The sequence below is a fragment of the Tiliqua scincoides genome, chromosome 2, assembly GCF_035046505.1.
Source record: "Tiliqua scincoides isolate rTilSci1 chromosome 2, rTilSci1.hap2, whole genome shotgun sequence".
Lineage (NCBI taxonomy): Eukaryota > Metazoa > Chordata > Lepidosauria > Squamata > Scincidae > Tiliqua > Tiliqua scincoides.
Window position 1 is genome coordinate 74350826 of NC_089822.1, and position 26761 is coordinate 74377586.

General features: G+C 40.2%; 1 protein-coding gene across 4 annotated transcripts in view; it reads left to right on the top strand.

Annotated features, from left to right (window-relative positions):
* KDM4C (lysine demethylase 4C) overlaps nt 1-26761 on the top strand; it is a 269343-nt gene that overhangs the window by 183724 nt on the left and 58858 nt on the right. For all 4 annotated transcript variants that reach the window (XM_066613903.1, XM_066613905.1, XM_066613906.1 and 1 more), the window contains exons 17-18: nt 14444-14499; nt 18026-18134. In XM_066613903.1, coding sequence (XP_066470000.1) covers nt 14444-14499; nt 18026-18134 — 165 coding nt within the window. The remainder of the gene's footprint in view (nt 1-14443; nt 14500-18025; nt 18135-26761) is intronic.

A 26761-nucleotide genomic window follows, 5' to 3' on the forward strand; every position in this document is an offset into this window, starting at 1 on the left:
ACCTGTCTGGCATAGGCTCTGTTTATACGACAGGCAGCTATGCCTCTTGGATAGCTCCTTCACCTATTTGGGGAAAAAAGATGTATCCCCTGTCTCCAGCCTGGTTCGGACAGTTTCTGATTCCCACAGGGCTACAGGAAGAATGAATCCCAAAACTTGTGTTTTGAATGGAGGGGCTGGACTTGATGGGCTAAAAGTGAGGCATCAGAATAGAGAATCATAAACAGGGATATGCATATGCTATGATTCTGCACTAGTGTCAAAAAAGCTCAAAATTCATATTATGCGTAGAGCATTTGTACTCGCAGCTTTTTCATTTAAATAGTTAACCTCCCCTATTTATATATCCATCTCAGATATAACTAGAGTGGTAACCTATCTCTTGTATCAGTTAGGAACATACGTCCATGCATTGCTTCTCAAGGTACATAAATAGTGATTTCACTTCACATTCTCAGTCCATTTCTAACATCAATGTAATTTCTGACAACTTTTTGAAAAATAAAGGAGAGGTAGAGTGAACAGGTTGAAAGAATAGATAATGTTAACAACTCTTTTCGGTTCCTTGTAGCTTTTGGTAAAAAACAAAACAGAAGCCGGCAACAGATATGATGTGCATATTAACCAAGGCAGGGAAATAAAATGGCAAATACCAATTTAGAACAGATTATTACAAAAATAGTGATTCACGTATGTAGGTAGTTCAATGTTTGCTCAGTGAATTGCTATTAAAATGTGCCCAGAGTCAATTTCTGTATCTGTAATATGTTTTCGTTTTAGCAGGGTAGGCATTCTTTCCAGGCAAAATTGAATTTTTCCTCTCTTGCTGGCCACCAGAGAAAATTGTGAAAGGTTCCTTATCAGGCAATCTGAAGTTCCAGGACTTATGAAACGGCTTTTGTTACAGCTCCTGCAGTGTTGCGGGTGGGTGTAGAGAGGAGGGGGATGGCAAAAGTCAATCCCAAGAACTGACAGGGTGTCTTTTAAGTCAGAATGTAATTATCAGTTCAGCTCACTGAACAGAGTTAGACAGAGCAGCTGCTCTAACAACAAGTTTGTCAGTTTTCTTTCACCAGAGGGACAGGTGTGGTACCTCTAAGCATTTGTAAGGAGAATAATCATGTCTTGCCTTGTGTGAGGATCCTGATTGTGTTCAGAATGGTGAGGGCAGCCAAGAACTCAGACCTTACCTCTGCATGAATTCAGCCTTCCCAAACTGGGGCAGAGCCTTGTAATGTTATGCAAAGCAAAACTGAACTGGGTTAACTAGTATGCTAGATCTTTAAATTCAAGGATATCTGCCATCATTTTTTCATTTATTCAACTCAGGCCAGTAGAGATCTGGAAATATCACTTCTTGGGAACTCAGAAAATGTTTTTGCCCTTCCTCATTAGTGCAAAGTTATCCATCTTCCTTGGCTTAGTCCAGTTTCTCTCTATCACAGTAGCAGAGGCTGTTACAGGTACAGTATAAATGTATATTCAGAGTGGCCCAAAACAGAACTTGAATATTTTGAACCACAACATTTTATTCAAGGTATATCAAAACGAATGCCAAAATCATCTAATCTTGCACTACAATTAATTGAAGCATTGTCACTGCTGTATAATGCATATTGCAGTTTTGTAAGTGGACTTCAATTGCAAGTAAGAACAAAGGCTATTTCCAAACATATTGGTTAGATGGCAGTCTAGATCAACGTCCCTTTGGTTAGTAAACTTGTTGCATATTGCCACTTGAAAGATACTCAGCAGTGCAGTCCTATACATGTTTACTCAGAGGTATTATTAGTATTAGTATTAATAAGAATAACTCTTTTATACGGCTTTTCAGTGAATTTTCAAAGCATTTTACAGACAAAATCAAACAATTAAATGGCTCCTCCAAAAACTCACAATCTAAAAAGATGCAGAAGAACACCAGCAACAACCACTAGAAAAGGCACTGGGGAATCTGCTGGGGTGAAGAGGAAGAGTTACTCTTCCTCTGTTAAAGATAAGAGGAGCAAGTAAGTTCCATTTTGTTCAATTGGGTTTATTCCCAGATAAGTTTTGCAGCACCAGCAAGTGAGTGCAGCACAGATCACAAAGCAGAATGGAAGTGAGGAAAGAAGAACAAAGAATGAGAGAACAGAAGGTTCTAGTGCCCAGGAGCTTTTATAGTCTTTTCAGCCATAGAATCCTATGGAATCACTTGTGAACTAATCAAGCTTGTTAGTTAATGGTCCTTGATGGCTGCTGCCTTTGTTTTTCACACTTGGCTGACAGCCAAATCCTATGCATATCTACTCAGAAGTAAGTCCCATTAGAGTCAGGAGTTAGTTGGCAACCTTCAGTCTCGAAAGACTCTGGTATCACGATCTGAAAGGTGGTTCTGGAACAGCGTCTAGTGTGAGTGAAAAGGCCGATTCGGGAGTGACAATCCCTTCCACACTGGGAGCAAGTGCAGTCTGTCCCTGGCCTGTCTCCCTGGCTATGGGCCTACCTTCTTTGCCTCTTAGCCTCAGACTGTTGGCCAAGTATCTCTTCAAACTGGGAAAGGCCATGCTGCACAGCCTGCCTCCAAGCGGGCCGCTCAGAGGCCAGGGTTTCCCACTTGTTGAGGTCCACTCCTAAGGCCTTCAGATCCCTCTTGCAGATGTCCTTGCATCGCAGCTGTGGTCTACTTGTAGGGTGCTTTCCTTGCACGAGTTCTCCATAGAGGAGATCCTTTGGGATCCGGCCATCATCCATTCTCACGACATGACCGAGCCAACGCAGGCGTCTCTGTTTCAGTAGTGCATACATGCTAGGGATTCCAGCACGTTCCAGGACTGTGTTTTTGGGAACTTTGTCCTGCCAGGTGATGCCGAGAATACGTCGGAGGCAGCGCATGTGGAAAGCATTCAGTTTCCTCTCCTGTTGTGAGTGAAGAGTCCATGACTCGCTGCAGTACAGAAGTGTACTCAGGACGCAAGCTCTGTAGACCTGGATCTTGGTATGTTCCGTCAGCTTCTTGTTGGACCAGACTCTCTTTGTGAGTCTGGAAAACGTGGTAGCTGCTTTACCGATGCGTTTGTTTAGCTCGGTATCGAGAGAAAGAGTGTCGGAGATCGTTGAGCCAAGGTACACAAAGTCATGGACAACCTCCAGTTCATGCGCAGAGATTGTAGTGCAGGGAGGTGAGTCCACATCCTGAACCATGACCTGTGTTTTCTTAAGGCTGATTGTCAGTCCAAAATCTTGGCAGGCCTTGCTAAAACGATCCATGAGCTGCTGGAGATCTTTGGCAGAGTGGGTAGTGATAGCTGCATCGTCGGCAAAGAGGAAGTCACGCAGACATTTCAGCTGGACTTTGGACTTTGCTCTCAGTCTGGAGAGGTTGAAGAGCTTTCCATCTGATCTGGTCCGGAGATAGATGCCTTCTGTTGTAGTTCCAAAGGCCTGCTTCAGCAGGACAGCGAAGAAGATCCCAAACAAGGCTGGTGCAAGAACACAGCCCTGCTTCACGCCGCTTCGGATGTCAAAGGGGTCTGATGTGGAGCCATCAAAGACAACAGTGCCCTTCATGTCCTTGTGGAAGGATCTGATGATGCTGAGGAGCCTGGGTGGCCATCCAATCTTGGGGAGAATCTTGAAGAGGCCATCCCTGCTGACCAGGTCGAAAGCCTTCGTGAGATCTATGAAGGCTATAAAGAGTGGCTGTTGTTGTGCCCTGCATTTCTCCTGCAGTTGTCTAAGGGAGAATACCATATCAGTGGTGGACCTGTTGGCTCGGAATCCACACTGCGATTCTGGATAAACTCTCTCTGCAAGTACCTGGAGCCTCTTTAGTGCAACTCGGGCAAACAACTTTCCTACAACGCTAAGGAGAGAGATGCCACGGTAGTTGTTGCAGTCACCCCTGTTGCCTTTGTTCTTGTACAGCGTGATGATGTTTGCATCCCTAATGTCTTGAGGTACTCCACCTTCTCTCCAGCAGAGACAAAGGATTTCATGCAGCTCAGTGATGATGATCTCTTTGCAGCACTTTAGGACTTCAGCAGGGATGCTGTCTTTTCCAGGTGCCTTGCCAAAGGCAAGGGAGTCCAGGGCCACGTGAAGTTCTTCTAGGGTTGGTTCACTGTCAAGCTCCTCCAGCACAGGCAGGCACTCAATGTTGTTCAGCGCTTCATTAGAGTCAATGGGGCTTACTTTCAGAAAAGTGTGGATAGGATTGGGCTGTGAGGCAGTAGCTAATTCAGTTTGGTTCATTAACATACATCCTTGATTGAGTTTAGCCATGGAGTTGGTGAGGACCATTAAAGTTTTTGAGATGGTTCTCTTGTTTTGTTAAACTTGTTTTTCCCAGAGTCAGAAGCCCTTAGGAGGTGGCTGTGATCACAAAACAGGGGTGTCCAAACATTTTGACAAGAGAGCCACATCATCTCTCTGACACTGTATTGGGGGCCAGGGAAAAAAAATTAATTTACATTTAAAATTTGAAAAAAAATTACATAAATGAATATATTAGAGATGGAACTTACATGAATGAATGAAGGTCTTGCAGTAGCTCAAGGCCTATAAAAGGACTTACACAAAACTTTGCTGCTGCTGCTGCATCACAGATGTGAAATAGCAAGTGGTAGAGGGAGCCCTCGTCCCACAGCTCACACAAGAGGTTGGACAGTTGCAGTCATGCTGAGAGCAGTTGCGTCAGGCCAGCATGGGCTCCAGCAAGTCTCTGGAAGGCCAGAGGCTCTTTGGAGACTGGAGGCTCCCTGTGGGCCAGATTGGGAATCCCCAAGAGCCGCAAGTGGCCCCCTGATCAGGGTTTGGGGACCCCGTCACAAAGCAAAACATGCTGCTATAGCAGAGTATAGTTATTCCAGTTTAATTTTAGAGCAGTGGTTTCCAAACTGTGGGTTGGGACCTACTGGTGGGTTATGACCTGATTTTTGGTGGGTCACCAAAGGGTGATGGAAGATCAGATAACTAATTGCCTCAAACCCTCAGGCTATTCAAAGATCAGATACTGTAACTGCTAATTACCCTGCAAAGAACTCAACTCCTGCAGTTTGCAAGCATGTGTAAATATAGGATGATAAATGTTTGAGCATCTTTTTCTGGTTATTATTACTTATAAGTAAGTAAATAAAATTTTATTTCTTTCTAGATCTCCTTTTTAAAAAGTCTGGTAAACTTAGGTGGGTCCCGATCGAGTATTGTTTAAAAAAGTGGATCCCAGTGCTAAAAAGTTTGGGACCACTGTTTTAGAGCATGGGATGAGTTGATTACTTGGTTTATCAAGAATGTGGCCTTCTTTGCCTGTGAATCTGAGACTTTAAACCATCTCTCCAGGAAATAATAACATGAATGGACTGTGTTGCATTCCTCTAGCGTAGTGCAGCAAATTGTAAAGCACAGCACCTGAGGGTACTGCAGCAAACTCAAGGAACACCACAGGATGTCCCTGGTGAGCTCTTCTTCCCCGCTCTCTTGGGCACTGCCATCTTGAATCATGCAAGATCCTGCATGATCCAAAATGGCAGCACTTGGAAGAGCTGTGAAGAAAAGGCCACCATGAAAAAAGGGCACTGTGACCACAGTAAATTTGGGAACTGTAAGGGTGCACAAGCATGTCTCGTGCGTGCCTGAAAATAAAAAGAAGTAAAAGGTTAAACAGAAAACAAAACGTAGGAAGGAAATCTTGAAAAGATCACCAGAAGAGACAAGTCTGCAGTATGCTGTTCTTACAGAAATTGCTTTGACTTCAAACCAGAATGGTATACAGCATGTTCCAAACAAGTATGTATATGACAACACTTGTGATGTGTGGGATGAAACACAGTTACAGAATCATTGCCTTCCAGCCCCATGTCTCCCCTTTCCTCCTGTTCTTGTTCATTTTCAAAGTGACAACTGCAGATAAGCAGAATACTGAAGATGCATATATATGATTGAATATTCTTGATTTCCTACAGCCATCACCCCAGGCGTTCCCTTTAGCAAAGCTCACCAAACCTCACTTCAGCTTCTGCATCATTCAGGATGTGTCACACCCACTCATAAGATTATGCACATTTTTATTTCAGAATGCACTATTTACTATGTGAGTGATAATAATTGTTGAGACAGAAGAAGAGTGACATTGAATCCATCTTTGTTATGGTGCTACTTTGAAAAGGAGGAGGAGGGAAGGGCGAAGTATCATCCCAAGAAATAAAAAGTCCAAATAAGATTTAATAATTCATCTGTCTTGCTCCTGAAACCATATTCACACATAGCTTCTTGATGGAGAACGAATGCCTCATTAATCTTAAACATTTCAAGCAGAAACTGCTAGTAAAGTCCGGAAGAACAATGTCTGCCATTCTAGGGAACACAACATATTGTAGAATGTGTAGGACTGAATTTCTTTTATTGGCACTCTGCTCAAACATGGATACCTGTCCTTAATTCAGGGCTAAAAAGCTTAGAGAAGAGAAACAAAGGTTGCAGGGACAAGAAGTTAGTTGTGCTGGATGCTGAATATAAATCTAACATTTAAAGAATCACTGCCTTTTAAGGTTCTCAGACATTGTAAATGAACTCCTTTACTTTCTCCATAATTGAAAGAAATATAAATGCAACAAAGAACATAATAAACAGGGCTGAATTCACATTACATTGCATTCTTCGGGAATAGTTTGGTTTTCTTTCTAACTAAGCTGTTATAATACCAAAAAGTCAATTTTTATTTCATGCAGTCAGAATTTGTTCTTAAAAGCTGTGAAGTGCTGAATCACAAGAATGTAACCTCTATCTCCTGAATACTATCTACTGCAGATCTCCTACATACTTCTGGCTTTGATTTTTTTTTTTAATTGAAAGCAGTTGATGTTGAAATGCTCATAAGCAATAGTAGGATTCTTCATGAGAACTAGGGGCTGATTCGCTGTTTTTGCAGCTGTTATCTTTTGTTGCTTGTGCACCAGTGTTTTGCTCCATATATGTATCAAGTGTAAAGAAGAGATGCATATCTCCAAATCCTTGGGAATACATAGTAGATGTGTATGTAAGAACAATGCCTATGGTTCCCTAATGCAATTATGTTGTGAATTCTACTTATTTACAGTCCAATCCTAATTTCCCCCCCCCCCATGCAAACAGAGTGTGTGCTGCATCCTCCAGGGGCAACAGCTACAAAGAGGTCCCTTCAAGGTAAGGGAATATTTGTTCCTTGCCCTGTAGCAGGCTTCCACTCCCAAATGGTTCACCTTGGATCTGTGCCAGCCATTTGCTGGTGCCAAACCAATGAGAGGGAAGGAGGTGGTTATTGGTGCAGCAACTCTACCAATATCCTACCCACCTTTCCTGCCTCAATTCCCCTCCCCAGGTCCACTCGGAGTTGCACCATTCGGAATTGCAAAGAGCAGGAGGAGTAGATCTGTCAGGGAAGTGGAGATCTCAAAAAGGCCTCCATGAGTGTCCTCCCTGCAGGAAGCAGTGTGTTCTCCATTGGCATGGCTGCATTGTTAGCTTTGAGTTCAGAGGGAAGCAGAACCACAGCTTACAAGTTGGTTCAGGGAGCAGGTGTAGACTGCTGAGTCTGCAGAATCAGCAGGCACCTGGGACTGACACCCTGGGTGTGACCAAGCCAGCACTGATTGGCTAAGCTAACTACATAAGGTTAGTCTGCTGGAGCTTCCAGTGCAGCAGTAGGGGTGCTGGAGATAACTGTGGAACTGCTGCCAGTGACTGAGGAGGCTGGATACTGTATGTATATGTTATTACTGACTTATGGACTGAACCTTTGACTGTGTATTGTTGGAAACTGATTTGGATTTGTTATACTTGAACTGATTGCTCTTCATGTTGACTCTTGGACTGTTTACTGACTACTCTACTTGTGATATCCCTTGCTCAAATACATCTGCTGAAAGTACTCTGCTGTTTTTCTTGCAACCTGCTCACATTGGGACAAAACAGGGATCCTACACCAATCATCCCATCCAAAACTAACCTTAACATGCATCAGCAAGGGGGGAGGGATTTAGTTGGGATTGGACTGTATATATGTCCCACCTTAATTGCCTTTTTTTCCAAGCTAAAGAGCCTAAAATATTGTAGCCTTATCTCATAAGGAAGGTGTTTCAGCCCTCTGATCATTTTGGTTGCCCACTTTTGCATCTTATCCATCTCCACAATATCCTTTCTAAGGTGTGGTATCTAGAACTTTACCCTATAGTTACGTGGTTCACTATATATTTATACAGGGGCAACATAATATTAACAGTCTTAGGGCCCTATCCTATTAGACCCAGCACTGATGGTATACTGGTGTTGCAAAAGTACTGGTGTTGCAAAAGTACCATAAGGCACTTTCGTGCCAGTGCTCAACGCTCAGCACTAGTGCAGAGGCGAGCCTCAGTGGCTCTGGGCCTCTACACCATGAAGACATAGTGCAGGAGTGGCTGGTGTTGAGTTCCCCCCACCAGCTGTCAGAGAGGCTTTTCGGGGTGGGGGAGGATGGGGAAAGGCAGGGAGGGGGCAGAACTGTGCGGGGGAAGGTTGGGCCAGAGGGAGGATTGGACTATGGAGGGGTTGGGTATGGCAGCAGACTGCTGCTGCCAAATTCTGTGCCCTTCTTCAGTCTGAAAGCTTGACACAGGCCTCCTTGGATCCATTGCCGACTACGGAGCTCAACACAGGGTAAGATCTCAACACAGGCTTGTTCCCAAGAAGACTCCAGCAGCTTGCCCCAGCATTGCAGGATACAGCGGCAGCCATTTCAGCTCCGCTGTTCTTTGCAGTGGCTACAGGGCATAGGATTGGGCTGTTATGCTCAGTCTTTTTCCTAATGACTCAGCATGGAATTTGCTTTCTTTGTTTTTTTGTGTTTGCTGGAGATGCCAAGGATTGAACTTGGGATATTCTATATACAAAACTTGTGTTCTGTCACAGAGTTATGGACTTCCCTTCATAAAAGTACCTCCCCCACAGATTTTAGCAGATTTGTTGTTTCAGCAACAACCATTCTGCAAATATACTCCAAGTTTGGGATGCATTTTGTGCATTCTCCAAATGGAAGTTCTTTTTTAAATTCTGCTGCTAAAAGTAGATTGTGCTAAAAGAAATGCAGTATCCCCATCAACGAAACACTGACACCACCCATTGGCAGCTTACCTCCTGCGCTGGTGCTAATGCCATAAAACAGTCAGTTCTAGTCACAGAAGGTGCTCCGACAGTGTGCCACTCAATGTGCTTCCAGCAGCAACAATGGGAAGGCCTGCGCCTTTCTGCCTGCTGCAGGCCTTCTTCTGCCACTTACCCAAGCACACAAGTCAGCCGGAGAGGCAGGAGGGGGTGGAGGGAGAGTGGAACGGGGCAGGGAGGAGGCAAAACAGGGTAGGAGGAGGTCAGGGAGGGGGCGGGGATGGGCAGATTGGGCCCAGGAGATGGGTGGGATTAGCACTACCAATATCCTAACCCCATTTCCGGACCCATGGGCCTGGTCCTCATTGACCTTTATCAGCTATGTAGCTGTTGCAGGTCTGAGTAGATCAACCTGCGCAACAGGGGAGAACAGAAGTTCCCTTCCCGAAAGGAGACCACCTCAACTACCCCCCCACCATAGGATACAGCAGCCACCATTTTGGTGCCACTGCATTGGTGGTGGTGGGGGGAATGAATAGGTCTGGGCAGTATAAAAAGATAAAACAATTTTCTGTGAGGATCACCGCTTACTTGTTTTTTGTTCATTTTAATAGACTCTCTCCACATTTACACTCCATAAACTTCATAGTTTTTAATGAGCTATTTAAATTGAAGATTATGTTCCAATATAATCACTATAGCATGTGCTTGATGAGGAAATAACCTTCTGACCTGATCTGCTGCAAGATGCTTGTTGAGAAACCGGAAATGTTCTCTAGCACTTGGCTAGGGCACACCCTTTAGCAGCACTTTCCTGACAATGATAGCAATTACCAAGGTCACAGCTCATTGCCTGGATAGCAAAGGTATGTTACCTAATACACAATTAACTGGGCACCTAATCTGCCACTTTTCGTCTTCAAAGCATGCTAAATACATTTGCTCTGCATTAATCCATCAGCAAAAATCCATATTCATCCAAAGTAATCAGTCTCAACTGGTGAAAGCCCATCGCTTTCATGAAAGCAATTTATTTCCTGGGAGAAGAAAGCCCAGGTTATTTACTGGTGGGATCTAACTATAATGCCAAAATATGTTTTTAACACATTTAGGGCACAGTCCTAACCCCTTATGTCAGTGCTTTCCAGCACTGGCATAGTGGTGCTAAAGGGTCATGTGCTGCATCCTGCAGTTGGGTGTCATTCACGTAGGCCTCCTCAAAGTAAGGGAAGATTTGTTCCCTTACCTCAGAGCTGGATTGCCCTTATGTCAGTGCTGGAAAGCTGGAAAGCACTGACATAAGGGGTTAGGATTGCGCCTTTAATTTCTTAATCTTGTTCACCATTGTTCAACTTTAATGATGTTCATAACTTGCTGCTTTGAAGTTTTGCATTTTAAAATATATTACGCAATATTTTTCACTGTGTGGGCACCTGTCTCTAGATCATGAATTCCAGAAGGGACATGGTCATTTGCTCCTAAGGTTCCCTTCATCTTCATTCAGTCAGTTCTTCCTCACTAGTGAGAATGAAGTTAGTTTCCGGGTTCCTCCTCCTACTTTCTGGAACATAAAATTGACAATGGGGCATGTCAAGAATTTACTAGAAGTGTTTCCTAACAGATACCCGGATAGGTGAAGTCTCCCATTACTATCACATAACTTCTCATTGAAAATGTGAAGACACTGTCCAATTCTTTCACCTGCTCTGGTGATCTGTAGCTGGCTTCCATAGTCATCTCATTATTGTTTCCTTCCCTTTTTTTAATCCATATACTCTTATTTGGCCTTTCCCTCCCACATTCATGAATATTTTTTTTTTTTGCATATAGTGCTTCTCCCCCACCCTTTCTATTCTGTCTGTTCTAGAATAAATTATTCTAGAATAAGTTAGAATAAGTTACCATATTCCAGTCATGTCTCATCCCACCTGGTTTCAATAATGCCCACAAAGTGTCTTCATCTTCTTGTAGCTACAGCTAATTCATATTGTTTGTTCTGCATGCTTTGATCCTCATGCCCACAGAGGCATGGCTGCCCACAGAAGCATCTGAAGCCATGGGTAGAATTCCATTCTGCTTCTCTCTTTTGTCTCTTACATTGGTGTTTCCCATTACAGCAGTCTCAGTAGCCTTTGCAACTTGTCTTTTCAGCATCGTGTTAATTGTGGAGTTTAAGGGCCTGATGAGGCTTGCAAGCTTCTTCCTGAATACAGTTTTCCTGGTTTTGGTGAGGTGAAGCTCATCTCTCACTAGAAGATGTTCATTCTGGAAGCATAGATCATGGTCAAGGAAAACAAACACTTCTTGTCAACATCATCTGCCTAGTCATGCATTCATTTCCTGTAGTCTTCATTCCCTTTACACACCATGACCTTCTGCTGGAAATATGAACAAAAACATAGAACATTTTTTTTCAGCAGTGGTACCTGGATTGTAGAACCCTCCATTTGCTCAGTCCCTGAAGATTTTCAAGCAGGTGGTGAAAATACATTTATTTCTGTTGGCTTTCTGCTTAGATTTAGTTACTGCTTTGTTATTATACTATTGTCTCCTGTGTCTGTTGCTTTTATTGACAGCTGCCCTGTTTGCGGATGGAAGAGTAGAATACAGATATTTTAATTTTTATCTAAAATTTAATACTTTAATTAATAAATATCACTGAAATGTAAAGATGCAAGGCCATGGAGATCTTTAAAGAACAAGGAGTTTGGACAAGGAGGATGTTGACAAGACATCAGTGAAAGGAACAAAAGACAGTTAGAAATGAAAGATAAAGATAAATTAAAGATCAGATTGTGTCTGATTGACAAAGTAGATGTTGAAATTGTCAATTGATATGGAGAGTAATCATGGATAGGAAGGCTTGGGAGGGAAAATGAAGAATTTGTTCTTCAACTTAGTGTATCTGAGATAGCAAAAAGACATCCAGGAAATATCCAGGTAAACATCTGAAGTGGGAATACCAAAGAGGCATTTGAAGATGTGCAATTGGATAGAAGAGAGAAGGATTAGAATAGTGAGCTTTATCTGTGTATTGTAAGTGTACAGCTGGTACTGGAAGCCAAGGATATTATGTGAATGGGCAGAATAGCCAAGAACAGAAGCGTGAATAATCCCTGTACAAGAAGGCAAAGGAGGAAACGATGAATGACAGGCTTGACAGGAGGCTAACAGGTTGGGAACAAAACCCTGAAGGCCTACAGTATGAAGGGGTTCAAGGAGAAGGAATTGGTCATATTATCATAAAAGATGTAGATAGGTCAAACATGATGTGGACCGGGTATTGTTTAGATTTGGTTGGTAGTGAGAAAATCATAGGTAATTGTAGTGAGGCAGTTTTGCTCAGTATAGGAATTATACAGGAGTTTGGAGGGCAGGAACTGGAATGCAGCAACATTTATTGCCATCAAGAAACCATAATTGTAGCCATGGATGTAGGAAGTCAAGTGTTACTTCCTCCATGTTACTGCTTTCAGATGGTGGGATTTCAAGCATCTGAAATAACCCTGAAAATTATAAATACTGCATTTAATGAAGAGCTGGTTGAAAAACTAATTTCTATACCATTTTGTCAGTAGTTTTTCTACTAGTGTGTGGATCATAATGCTGATGCTGCGGTGATAAAGAATAATGCTTCTCAACAGAGCTTCAGTGTGGCTATGCTGGTGCATACACTTGTATATGGATTACAGCATCTCATTATGATAACAACATAGATAGAGGAGAGAGAATACATAGAAGAGCAACAAATATTATGGAAGGATTAAAAATGTCTGAGTTCATGGAAAACTAGGGAAGCTTAACACAGCTTAGAGGAAAGGAGATTGTATGGGGAGTATATGATAAGAACCTGCAAGTATTTGAGAGGCACTAATATGGAGGAAAGTGGGATGCCTTCTAGTGAATGAAGCAACATAACAAAGATTGGTGTTTTAAAGGTAGAAACATGAATATTGTAATCTAGAATGATAATGTTGACCATGTGGATTAAAATGATATTAAACAATATCACCATTTCTAGTCACAGGTTCATTAACTTCTTACATAACTTTCAGCATTTCTAAGAAGTTGCCAGAACTGAGGGGGCAAAAAAACCTATTCTATTCTTCTGCTGAGAAGTGTGTCACATTCAATATATTTCATTTGTTTGAGAGCTGTTCAGGGTAAAAAAAAAAAAGATCATGTGTGTAAGGATGTGTGACTTCACCAATAAAACCTAATTCCAGTCTAGAGTTGAATTGATCAGAACTATCATACAAAAGAAGGGAAGTTAGTCCTTTTCCTCATGTTGTTTTTCAAATGAAAATCACTCCTCATCTTGCTGTTATCTTTAGGGAAAACTTTAGGTAAAATGTGGGTGTGCCTGGGAGTGCCACCCCATAGGGATGCCTCAGCCGCCAGCTCTGGCATGTCTCTCTAGAAAAGCACTCCTTGTCTTGGTTCTCATTTTGTCAAACTCTGAAGTGGAAGACTTGCAGTTTTATTGGACATGAAGGAAGAAGCTCTTTCACATAGTGCCTGTAAATAAGACTGTAAATTTAGTGCCTGTACATAGTAAGCAGAAGACTTCTGTTTAAGTCTTCACTTCTGTACTTCTGGCTTTAAGGAAACTGAGAGAAGAGCAAGGTAAGGAGGGGGATCATCCATTTCTCACTTGGGCAAGAGGGAAGCAGATCAATCTAGCTTGCATCAGTAGCAGGCTGGAAGGAGGTGGCAGTGGCAGTGGCAGTCTTGGAATGAAGTGCACTTTGAATCTGCCACCCCTTGGGACCTTTTGCAATCAACCCTGATACAACACACTTCAGCTTGCCTCAGGGTTGGGTCAGCAGTGCTCATGGTTACCTGTAAAGTTTCCCCTCTACAAAACAAACAGCAATTTGGGGTGATTTTCATAGGGAAAATAGGGAGGTCTCTACCATTGAGCTGCAACTCATTCCCCAAGGATAATGGGGGGAATTGAACCTGGTTTCTTGCATAACAGGTGGGGATATTAGCCATTATTAGTAATAAAATGTATATCAGTCACATAACTAATTTATATCAACTAACATCTCAATTCAGGTTTTACCCTCAGTCAAATCTAGACAAATCAAATCTTTAGAGCAATACCCTGCTCATACTACACCATCACCTGATTTCTGCTCAGAGTACACCATCACGTTTTTTGAGGGACATGATTTAAAGCTCTTGAGTACCTCCATGAAAACAGAGGTGCTTAGCTCTACAAAGTTATGTTTTAAAATCATTCTTTTGCAGTATTAACTATTTATTCCTTACAATCAAGAGTGTATTAGTATTGATAGCTTTTGACCAGTTAAGATTAATTGTTTTTCCATTTCTTTTGAAGGAATGTTGTCTTTGTAATTTGAGAGGTGGAGCACTCAAGCAAACTACTGACAAAAAGTAAGTGGCTCAGCCAATGAAATCAAATTTGCATAGCTTCACCTTTGTCACTTTATTGACATCTTGGTGCCTCTGGTTGGGGGTTTTACCACTTGTTTGTCTACACCAGTGTGCTGTTTGTGGCTGGGTCTATTTTCTGGTTGACTCAAAACATGGTTATATGACACAATGTAATCAGAGAGCAGTAGTTTAACCTCAATTCAGACCCTGTTACTAGTGATCTGTAGAGATACAGAATAAGCGTTTGCAGATTGCCTTGGAGTCAAACGTTATTTATAAAGAGCCCATAGATAACTATGGCATTTTTAAAAACCAGCTCTGCAACTGACTTCTAGTTCCTTATTTTTTATTCATATTTTCCTAGTTGTTGCTTTATGGACCACAATAAATAAACCACCTTAAATTCTGATAACTGCCATTGCTATTATCTCTCCATTTTAGCAACTTTGGAGAATTTTATGTTTGACATTTTTTTTTCAGAAGCTGCTGACACTGTATTTGCAAAAATTAGCATTTTCCCTATGTTTCTGTCAGTTATTCTGATTAGTCGGCTGTCTGTTGGAGAAAAACTGGATTTCATTGGTTTTTAGAAGAACCGTTGGAAATTTCAATAGAAGATTGGTATTGCATTACTACCTTCTCATGCAGACAGCAAGTTTAATGTTGGGTTTCAAATCACAGTTAGCAGACTCACACAAAGACAGCTTCAAAATGCAATTTACAATATTCCTTTATCTCTGCAGAAATGAACTAGTGTATGGGCCTCTCTTCTATTCCTGAAAGGTGCAGGTAGCTTCCAATTAAGTTGCGAAGTTAGGTTTCTGCTACTCTGTAATACATTTTATGGGCTAACATACAAGTTTTGTTTTATCATCCTCTCATGCTTAAATATTCCACACTCAGCTTTTACTGATGACAGTATAAAAGAAGCAAATGAAAGCTCATTTGTCATTGTTTGCACGGGCAGGTCTTGTTGTGTTATCTCCCATTCAAGTGCATTTTCTTTGGCTCTGGAGTTCTGTGATTATGGTGCTTAATATAGTATTGCTAAAGTTGTGTTGGAAACAACACACCATTAACAAAACTGTTTGATACTAACAAAGCAAAATAACCAAACAACAAAATAATCCATCTGAAACCTTGAACTGTTTTGTTTTGTTACTTTTACTTTTTAGAAGGTACAGGGCCCAATCAACTTTCCAACACAGATACAGCTGTGCCAATAGGGAGTTGGGGCTGTGATGCAGCTGTGATGGAGGCACAATCATGGAGGCCTCCTTAAGCCGTTCTGCCCAACATTGCATATACGCAACAGGGATCAAATGGGGACACTTGTGGGCTGGGCAAAAATGGGCTGCATTGTGCCTGCATCCGTTCTGGAAAGTTGAATAGGATTGGGCCCAGACTCTTAAAATAGTACTGCAGCTGACATTGTACTACTTATAAGACCTGTATTCTGCTTCCTAAGAACAAAGTCAAATACAGTACATTAAAGATTCTTAAGGAATGGAATTGAAATAGTTGTGTGATGAATGGTTGCATGCCACTAGCGGTGTAGTTAGCCACCCTGGAGCCTGGGATAAAGTTAAAAATGATGGCTCCCCTCACATCACACCCAAAAGTGATGTCACTTCCAGGTGTGATGTCACACTCACGTTTTTTTAAATTTTAAATTTAAAAAATCTGCTCCTTCCCCCCCCCCAAGAGGCATGAGCAGCAATTGGAATCTCTGGCTGCTTGCTCCCCTTGCTTCTCCACCAGCCCCCTCCTGGTTGCCGCCCCAAGCGCTTGGTTGCTCCCCAAGTCCCCGGAGCAAGTAGCCAGACCACGATCCCTGCTGCCCCTCTTGCAAATAATGCAGTTTTTCAGCACTTTTTTACAAGAGGTGTGAATGGTGATTGGAGTGGGGGGCACAATTGCTTGGGCGGGTAGCCAAACTTTTGCCCCTAGGCAGCCTGCAGCCAGGTATAATTGCAACCCCTGCATCTCCTCTAGCTATGCCACTGTATGCCACCCTTCCTCCATGGAACTCAGGGGTGTTTAAAAGGTTACCTCCTTTTATCTTCTCAAATAATTTTGTGAGGTAGATTATATAAAGAAAGAATGACTGACTAAAGGACCCCCAAGGAGTTTCTAGGCTAAGTGGGTATTTAAACCTGGGTTTGCCTAGTCCTAATCCAATCCTAACCAACCTTGCTAGAGATTTGGTCTTAAACTGAATTTGCTCACTTGTAATTTTCTCTCCTTTCTTTTGATTCTCCAGTTTAGTATTGTCATAAAGATAAATTTAAATGACATCTGCCCAGTGTTTGAAAATACGTAGAAATGGGTATTATAATTTCTCTTCAGTCAGCTTCTTAGCAAAATGTTAATTAAGCATCAAGTATCTCTTAACAGAGTGCTGATGGAAGTAAACAAATTTCAAACTATAGAACAGGAAAATGTCAGCTAAATGGAATGTAACGCTTTTCTTTGATATCTGCAACCAAAAGCACAAAGGGCATGAAAATAATTTTGCACACTTTCTTTCTTAAAAATAGAATCATGAAAGAAAAACATGTGAATGGTTTCTGTTTGTAGAAGAATGCTACTGCCACACAGGTTGCAAATGACCTTTCAGAAAACTGTGGATTGCTATTTTTGTGTTTTACTTGCAATCTGAAGCAGTGGCTCCTCACAGAAGCCCTTAATTCTAACTTGAATTTGATTGCCTATCATCAAATGTTTTGGGGAAGAGGCAATTTCCACCTGGCCAGGTCCAGATGCACCCTCACAAACTATGTTGAATCCCATTTTGGAGAGTCCCCTAGCACTCAAGAGCACTTTTTCAGGGAATGTGAGGGCCTCTTGGTGAGACTGGCAAGGCTCATGTATGCCAACCTTTTTTCCAAAACTATTGTGTATATAGTATATGAATCTAAGACCATATACTCAGGAGGGCTGAGCCTGATTTTCTCAAGCAGCAGCCACCACCTCCCCCCCCATGTCACATAGCAAACTTTTTTGAAACAGAGGGGAGCTTCCGAATCATTTTGCAACATGTCATGTGCACCATTCTGAATAAAAGAAGTTGACCTTTCCACAAGGTACACATATTTTGGGTATGCCTACAATAGCTCTTTAGATCAGTCTTTGTTACTGTTATTATTAAAAGCACAATATGCTATATACTGTAAAACACAGGATAAATGAATATATTTTTACATTTCTATTTAAGAAATATACAGGTATAAGTGATGAGATTTTCTGATAGCGTTTATTTACTTTGTTTCACTTTTGATAAAATTCTCCAGAACAGTAAATAACTAGATGGGCACTTATTAAATTTAAACATTTAATGATCTAGAACCATTAAGCTGACAGTTTATTTACTATACTCTTTTGAAAATACAGTGGGTACTGGACAGTTTACTATACATTTTAAAAAATGCTTTGGGAAAATGATGTAATTATAGTTTTCCTTTGCTCTCCACTTTTTTAAATGCTTGCATTTCTTTCTTATTGTGTGTGTTGGTGTTATTTCCAGGTGGGCTCATATTATGTGTGCAATCGCTATTCCTGAAGTCAGATTTGGGAATGTCACAGAAAGGACACCAATAGATACAAGTAGGATACCTTTGCAGAGGTTAAAGCTGGTAAGCTGTAATGGTCAAAACTTTGATTGCAATATATAATTTACAGTTGTGAGAATCTGAAATGCATAGAAAATAAATAGCATTTATGTTGTGGAATTCTTACAGATTTCTCAATGACTTCTACTTTTATATGACTGTTAAAATTCCTTGGAATTACTACTTTGCAAGGTTAATTTAAAAATAATGTTTTACTACTCTAGATTTTTGTAAAAAGAATTTCTCCTGCAGTTGTTGAGGATAAATGGTCCTTTAAGTAAAATATGAAGAGAGTGTCCAGTCAGTGTTTCCCCTCAGTTATTAAGACTGCTCTTTAAGGAGTATTAAGACTGCTCTTTAAGGAGTCTTCTGAACCTAAATGGAGCATAACGTCTTTGGAGGTACATGACTCTTGTAGCCCTGTTTTCATTTCACATATCATCTCTGAGATGCTCAGATCCTCCACAGTTGAAAACAAGAAAATTACTAACAGTTGCTCAGGTTATGAGCACAGACATTTATTATGCACTTGAAGTATCTGTTTGGATCACATAGGGCAGAAATAATATAATGTTTGTAAAAAAAACTAATGTTTTCACACACCTTAAGGGATGAAAGTCATAAACAGCTTTTTATTTATTCAGCAATGAACAGTTCATATATTTTAGGCTCTCACATTGCCAGCATCCATCTTCATAAAATCTCAGATGTTTTGAGTGAAACTTTCATGTGCATATGGAAGAAATGAACAAGTGCAAAATCATGATCAAATACAACTAAAAAATAGTTTAATTATGCAGTTCAAATCTGGTTCCCTTTCCAGTGCCTTTTTAATTTAAAAAAAATCACTGGAATAAAGAATTGTTATGCAAAATGTAGTTGTGAATCTCTCCATTTTCATTTTTAGGTTCCTGCATGGTGTCAGCTAACCAAGAAATAGCAAGAAACATAGCAAATGTGTTTGTCTTTTAATGTTATGCAGTAACCATTGTTACTGGCAGTGCTTTTTAAAAAACACAAGTAACATGTTCACTTAGGGAAAATAGTCATGTTCAGAGACCCAGTGTATTGGCCAGTTGCATGTCCAATCAGTCCGGTGGTGGAAGGATAATGGAGGCTAAAGTAAAGATGCTCCAAAGTTTACTGAAAAGTGCTCAAGAAGCAAAGTAGGGGGTTTGAACTCGCTGTACCAGCACACTCGCTCTTAAACTAGGAAAGAGTGATTCTACCAATAACATGCATACACAGTGGAGCCCTAAAGAAAGCAGTGAGGAACAGGGGGAGAGAGAAGGAAGGAAGGAGAAAGGAAATCTTGAAAAAGGGCTGGTGGAACAGGGAATAAAAAAGAGGGGAGAAACTTAGAGGGGTTAGTAGGGAGGAAGGGATTAGGATACAAGTGGTTCAAACCATAGCAAAATGGCTATGGCTGGGAATGGTTGTCTGTAACCTGAACCAAGGGCTACAGGCAAGAGGTGAATTTAAGAACAGGCACTGAAAGCACTTTACCCACTTGCAGTGTGGAAGCTAGTTCTCTCACTAAAGGCATTGACTGATGCCATAGGCTCTCTAGAGCAGTGCTTCTCAACATGTGACCCGAGGACTGGTGCTGATCCATGAGTCAACAGCTGCTGGTCTGCAACATAGCTCTGTGACTTTGGCTTCTCTAGTGGGCCAAGCATGTCCGTGAAGTCTCCCTAGGCTTGCTGTGGGACTTGGACATTGCTATGAAACAGTGGGGTGCAAGACGAGGGAAAAGAAGAGGGAAGCAGGAAGAGAGCAGCGGAGGTGCAGGGAACAGGCAAACAAGAAGTAGGAAGGGTGCCCTGTAGAGTGCTCTTGGGAGTTTGCATACTACTTCTCCGTTATCGTTATGTTTGCTTTATTGGAAGCCACCACTGTTGTGATAGTACTGGATTTCTGCATTTCTTACATAAATTAATGAATTATACTACAGAATGTTGAATAGAACACTGTTAAGTATAAGTCTAGATACCTGTTGCTGAAATAATTTACATAAATGATACATACCTGTGTGTGGGGGGGGGGGGTCTGAGTGTGCTATCATTTCAGTATTGTTTTTAATTATTTAAAAAATTTCTCATGATTTCCAGCGGAGTAAATGATGTTAAAATTTGTATTTCTTTCTGTACCTTGACCAGCACTGCCTTTGTTTTTTCTGTGTATAGCATCCTATTATTTTTGCATTTCAAATCTATTTCTCCAAATAGAGGTAGAAAATGAGTTTTGAGAGGGTGAAGTTGCCCCTGGGCTTTTGATTACCTCAAATTTGTATTTGAGAAGTGAATCCAATATAAGCACGAGTATATTCTGAGTGAACATAATGTTCTGAAGAACATTATTTTGAAAATAGAATTATGTAGCAGTGATGGCTGATCTACGAGCTTTTCAGTATCTGACTAAGGCCATAGTAGTATATATAGAAACTTATGTGCTTGAAAATTTACTTGAAGGCAAATAACAGTAAGCTTGAAAGCTAAAGATTATAGCCTTGACCCTTGAATGGAGAATCAGTTCTAAAAATAGAGAAGTTTCATTGTGCTATTCCAGTGTGATGAACGGAATCACAGAAATGAGAGTAATCTGGTGGAAGAAGATACCTGAGGGAAGCCACAGACAAAAGGCAAAACAGGTGTAAGGCCTGGTGGTAGGCCTCCTGAACTTGCTCTCTCCCCTTTTCTTTCCCACTGGTTGGTCTGGGGGATTTGATAGGACTCTGTCACCACCACTGCAAAGAAGACAGACAGATAGAGGTCAGCTGGAAAACCTTTCTCGCTGATCTACACAAAAGTCAAAATAAACAGAAGTAAGACCGGGGGTTGTTTGAGAAGCATGGCAGCTTGCTATCTCCTGAATAAAGTGAGGTAAAACGGGTGATCAGTTTGTTTTAAGGAATTTATTAAAGAACTGAGTTAACAAAGCAAATAGAGAGGATTCAGAGAGTCAAAGAACATGGCACATGTCAAAGATAAAATAGAACTGACCAAGTTGTGAGGTTCCCAAGAAGGGGACCCAAAACTTAACTGGTGGGAAAACAAAATATAATCCATGAGTGCAATTTGCTGGGTACTTTCCTATCCCTAGCTACTCACAGTGTTGCAGGGATGGGTGAGCCCTTTGTTAATGAATATGGCACATCAATAACAAATAAGAGGCAACAACCCAGAGAATCCCTGTGCATGAACTTTAAAAATCTAGGATTGCTGATATCATAGGGTCATCTGGTTGAATGAGAACATTCTGGACACCCTACCCTACCCTGCAACCTAGCCTAACAGATGCCAATCTCAGCAAGAAGGGTTGGCCAAAATCTAGTTTTTCTGGGGAACTCCTGACATGAAGACGGAATTTACATAATGCTTGTCTAAGATGCCTTGTGGTGCTTCTGTAATGGCTTTGAATGCAAAAAGGGAATGGGCTAGTGCAGGAGGATGCCTCAGCTGCCTCTATGATACCAGTGCATCAGATAAGTCTCTGGGGATTAGAAGTAGGGGAAGATTAGCAAAAATAATAATAATAATAATAATAATAATATCACAGGTGGTGGAAATCCAAAACTGTTCCATTATAGTTAAGTTTAAAAATACTGGCAGCTTCAGCCTTTAATATTCACATTTTAAAAAAAACTGAACTAAAGAAATTTTGCCTGTTTGGTCTAATCTTACAAAAATAATTTTGTATAAAATTGAGAAGGGTTATAGTAACCATTTTTTTTTCTGGAAGTGTAGAGATGCTTGACAGTGATGTAAAACACTGTTGTCATGCAATTCTTGAAATATAAGCAAGTATTGATTAACTTTAAGCATTTGAAAAACATATTGCTGCAGGCAGTAAAATCAAAGAGTCATTATACTGAACATTAACTTATGCATTATCTAGCTGACTTTCACACATTTTCTGTTTAAGGGGAACACTCAGGCATGTTCAACAATATTCTACACTTTTTAAAAATATTAAAATAATTTGGAGAATAAATGCTTTCTCTTTTTCAATTAGAGCCTTGTTAAAGTATATGATACTATAGCTGACTACCCACTATTTATTATGTCATTTAAAAACATAAACGTTTATGGATTCATTAAGATTGTGAAAAGAACATATTTTACTGTACAGGTTTTTTTGCACTGTTTATATAGGATTTTAATGTAGTTGTCTAAAATATGTCCAGAAAAAGCTATATCTCAATGTCAGAATGATCTGTTTAGTAAATAGATCCTATTGCTAATACTCAATTTTGTGGAAGTAAAACAGCAATAAAATTTTCTAAACAAAGTGTTGATTTTTATAACTCTACAAATAGAGCGCTCTGAGCACTTTCCCCTGAAATAAGTCCCATTATGTTCAGTGAGACTGACTCTTAAGTAAATGTGTTTAGGATTGCAATCTAAGGCTGCATTCTTATACAGACTTTCTTGGGAGTAAGTTTCATTGTACATAATGAGTAGTTTTTTGTTTTTTATATTTTTTCCTAAATTTTTTGATTAAATTACCAAATTGTGGTGGTTATGTGTTTTTATTCCAAGGGCACATTTTAATAAATTATAATTGCTTTTAAAATGTAGTAGATAGATGATACAGTGTCAGCAGATGCAGCCACAGAATTATTTCTAACTGAAAAACTAATCTATTTTAATTTCTAGAAAATATCTTAAACACCAAAATGCAGTGTTTTGTTTGGATATTTTAACACCAAAAAAGTGGTATGTTGTGTTTTAACAAAACAACCAAAAAAAAAAAAAAGACCTCCCCTAACAATGAGACATCTGTGTAGACATACATAGGATTGTGCCATTAAAAATCTAAAATTATAAAATTTGAGAAATGATTATGCCTGTTCAAATCAATTTCATTAGTTTGTTTTTCACTGTACCCACGAATGAACCACATGTATGCATATGTGCATAAAATGAACTTATCAATGAAGCAGTGTTTTAAAGAAGTCTACAACAGAATAGTTAAAGAGTCTTCTTTCTCTCCCTTGTCACCCCTGTTTGCCATTCTGTATGATTAATTTCTAGTTGTTCTCTAAGAGTTAAGGCACAGCTTTGTTCATGCGTAGCCACTTGCCCTCGCCGCTGGTAAGGCCTTAGAGAATACGTAAAGGTCATTTGTAAAAATCAATAGACACATTAGTTCAGGAGTACTTAATCAATATGTATCATGTATTCTGTTCATTATCAAACAATTAATTTATTGGGAAAAAATTCTGTCTCATTTGTCTTCGCTTCCTGCCCACTGCTGGATGCAGAATAAACTCCTAATCCTTACTTTCGAAGCCTTCCATGGCCTCACCCCTCCTGCCCTCTCTGCTCTCATATCCTACTACTTCATTCTTGTGAGTTTTGTTCCTTTAGCAACACCATGTTCAGCTGTTTGAAGGGCTCCTTCTCCATTGCTGCACCATATGCCTGGAAGTCCCTCCCAGATCACTTGAGTGATACCCTTTTCCTATTCCTCTCAAATCACTGTTCAAAATCTACCTTTTTTGCACTACTCCCTAGTCCCTTTATCTGACTTGCAACTAAACCTAAATACATGTACATTAAATAATTGCATGTTCTTCCCCATCTTCTCTGCCACCATTCCTCTCCCTTTCTTTGTAGTATCTATTTTAGATTCTGAACCCCTCGGTGCTGGGCCCTGTATTCTCTTCTGTTGTAAAGCACCATGAACATTGATGGCACTATAGTATAGTGCAGGGGTGTCAAACTAATTTCATACAGAGGGCTGAAGTTAGCATTCATGGCACCTGCTGAGGGCTGGAAGTGACATCATCAAGGAGATGATGGCCAGAAATTTGCACTTTGTTCACACAGAAACTCATTAGCTGCAAATGGCAGAAGAGAAAATGTGCAAACCTTGTTCATAATTTCAAGATATGAGAGATCCCAATTATCACACTTAGAGAACCAAATTATAACAGGGGCCAGATAAATTACTTTTGGGGGCCACATCTGACCTGCTGGCATGTTTGACACCCCTGGTATAATGACTATAAAGATAACAATAACATACCTACTTATCTTGATGTTGGCCCCATTAAACATGGTGGGACTCACTTCCATACACATGCATGGGGTTATACTATCCAAGACATGTTGGGATACTAAAGAGCATTGCTTATTTGATCTTTTATTTCAAGATTAGAGTAAAATGAAGTAACCGTGGCACCTTCTTACTTAGCTGTTATCGTAGCAATCAATAGTTACTTGACATAAATTACATGGCTGTTTCAATGCATTTGTTCACTACTGCCTCATTATTGTGTGTTTTGGTGCACTACACATAGTTTCAGTGTTTATGCCCTGTTTCAGTTCATCTGGACCAGGATAACCAAGTTTTATCTCATTACAGCCTTGCCTCTATTGCACCCACTTGCCAGATACAGATAATATTACTGAGTGATATCCACAGTGAATTAGTTTGCTGACAGATTGGTTCCATACCTTTGTCACTAGAAACTGTGACTAACATATGATCAGACAGCGAGGAAACTGATGCTGACTGCACATTTTTTTACAAATACAGGATTACAAAATATGCTATTTTGAATTTACTTTCCATCACAAATATGTGCTAAAGAATTACCAATAAGAGGTATGTTGGACATGCCTATCTGTCCTCAAAGGGATTACATTTAAAATGCACATTGCACAGAATCAGACAGAAATATAATAGACATTCTGTCAAATAACTCATTTTAGTTTATTAAAAAAAGATTCTGAAATGGTTAGCCAACAACTGACAAGAATTTGATTGAGAATTATTTTTATACAAATTTCTCCATCCCAAAGAAGACAAAAATATTTAGAATTATTGGATGTGTATTTTTAGATTGGAATAATGTAGGAAAATAAATGAAAAAAACCTTAATATGCAAACATTTAAAAAAAATTATTTCCATTGTAGGAGCAGTTTATTTGTACATATGGATAGGCAGTACAAAAATAGTGTATAATACTTCTAACAAATTCTAATAATTGCTACAAATAGATGGGAAGATCACAATATTTATACTATGTTTATTACAGTGAAAAAGATGAAAACGTTTTCAGGAGCGCTTGCTAAATAGTTTTACTCTGGATCTTGAATACATGTGAACACTTGCAAGGATAGTGTCTAAGGACAGAGGGAATACAGGGCATGAGTTCTAGCTTCAGAACAAGGTAGAACACCAAAGTTAGTGTGAGTAACTTACAGTGCAATCCTATTCATGTCGACTTTGGAGTAAGTCCCATTGTGTTCACTGAGGCTTACCCCCAGGAAAGTGTGTATAGGATTGCAGCCTTAGATACTGAGGGAATGTTCTTACAGCGCAGTACTATGCATGGCTGCTCAAAAGTAAACCCCACTGATTTCAGTTACTTCGAGGTAAGTATGTATAGCATTGTAGTCTGAAATTGTTGAGAAGCTTTATACTGCACTGTTTCTCAGAATCTTTTTAAAAGCCATACTATTTCTCCAGGCTTCCCAGATTTGTTTCTTAATATGTGGAGCTTTTTAATATAAGATGCTATCAGTTTAAATTGTTGGGACAAATATAAACAGTTTTGATATTGTTTGTTTTAACTTCAAATAATATTTTTACAGAAGCCATCTACTGTCCATTTATGATGAGTGTAGATTTACCAAATGTCATCAGTATTACATGTCCCCCACCTTGATGAAACAAGATTTAACAAGGTCTCTAGCCTTAGGTATAAAACATTCAGATATAGAGACATCAAGCCACCAGGGAACCACCAGTTCCTAACTCAACAATTCATTTTACATTGACTGTATTCACCTCATCCCTTTTTCAAGTTACAGCTGACTGTGCTTTGAATGGAAGCTCATTTAAGTAATTTGCTCTGGGCACTCTAGAAAATGCTTTTCTTTTTTCAGCAGGTTTTCCCAGTAATAAAGTGGATCTCTACTCATCTGTCGTAATAGTTTTAATGAGTGGTGTATTGGTAAATTTCAAAGTGCAGAAGATCAGATGATCTCCCCATAGCCATGTCCCTATAATCACACCCATTCTTTTTTTGTTATACAGGCGTGTCCGCATATCTGCAGGGTTCCGTTCCAGAACCCCCTGCAGTCAAGTGAGGCAAACTTCCCCCTCCCCCGGAGCCAAGGGGAACTCTGCTCCCCTCACCTCTGGAGGGTCCTCTGACCCCAGCAGCGGCCACGAACATCTGTCCACAGCCTCTTCTGTGCTTAGACTTGGCCCGACAATGTGAAAAACGCTACTTCCAGTTTCTCTGTGAAACCAGAAGTGACATTTTTAATGCTTTATAAGGCATCTGACCAAGCCCTGATCAATCTCACTCGTCCTGTCCTAGTTACTGTCACTGCAAAATTTAGCAAAAATCTTTAAAAGAAAGATGCTTAAGAACAGCCATTTGAAATCCTTCTAAAACTGAGTCTTATCTTTGATATTATATTTTATATATTACATTACTCACATTGTTTACCCCTGTATCTAAAAAAAAAAGAGTAAATTCTAACTGCAAAGGCTTTTGATACAGACTGGGACCACCTTTTAACCTTTTTCTCCAATGGTGGCACCAATTCAAATTAACCTCCTTCCTTTATGACTGCTCTTTGCCCAGGAAGAAAACGTCCATTGGCACCAAAGACATTAAAAACTT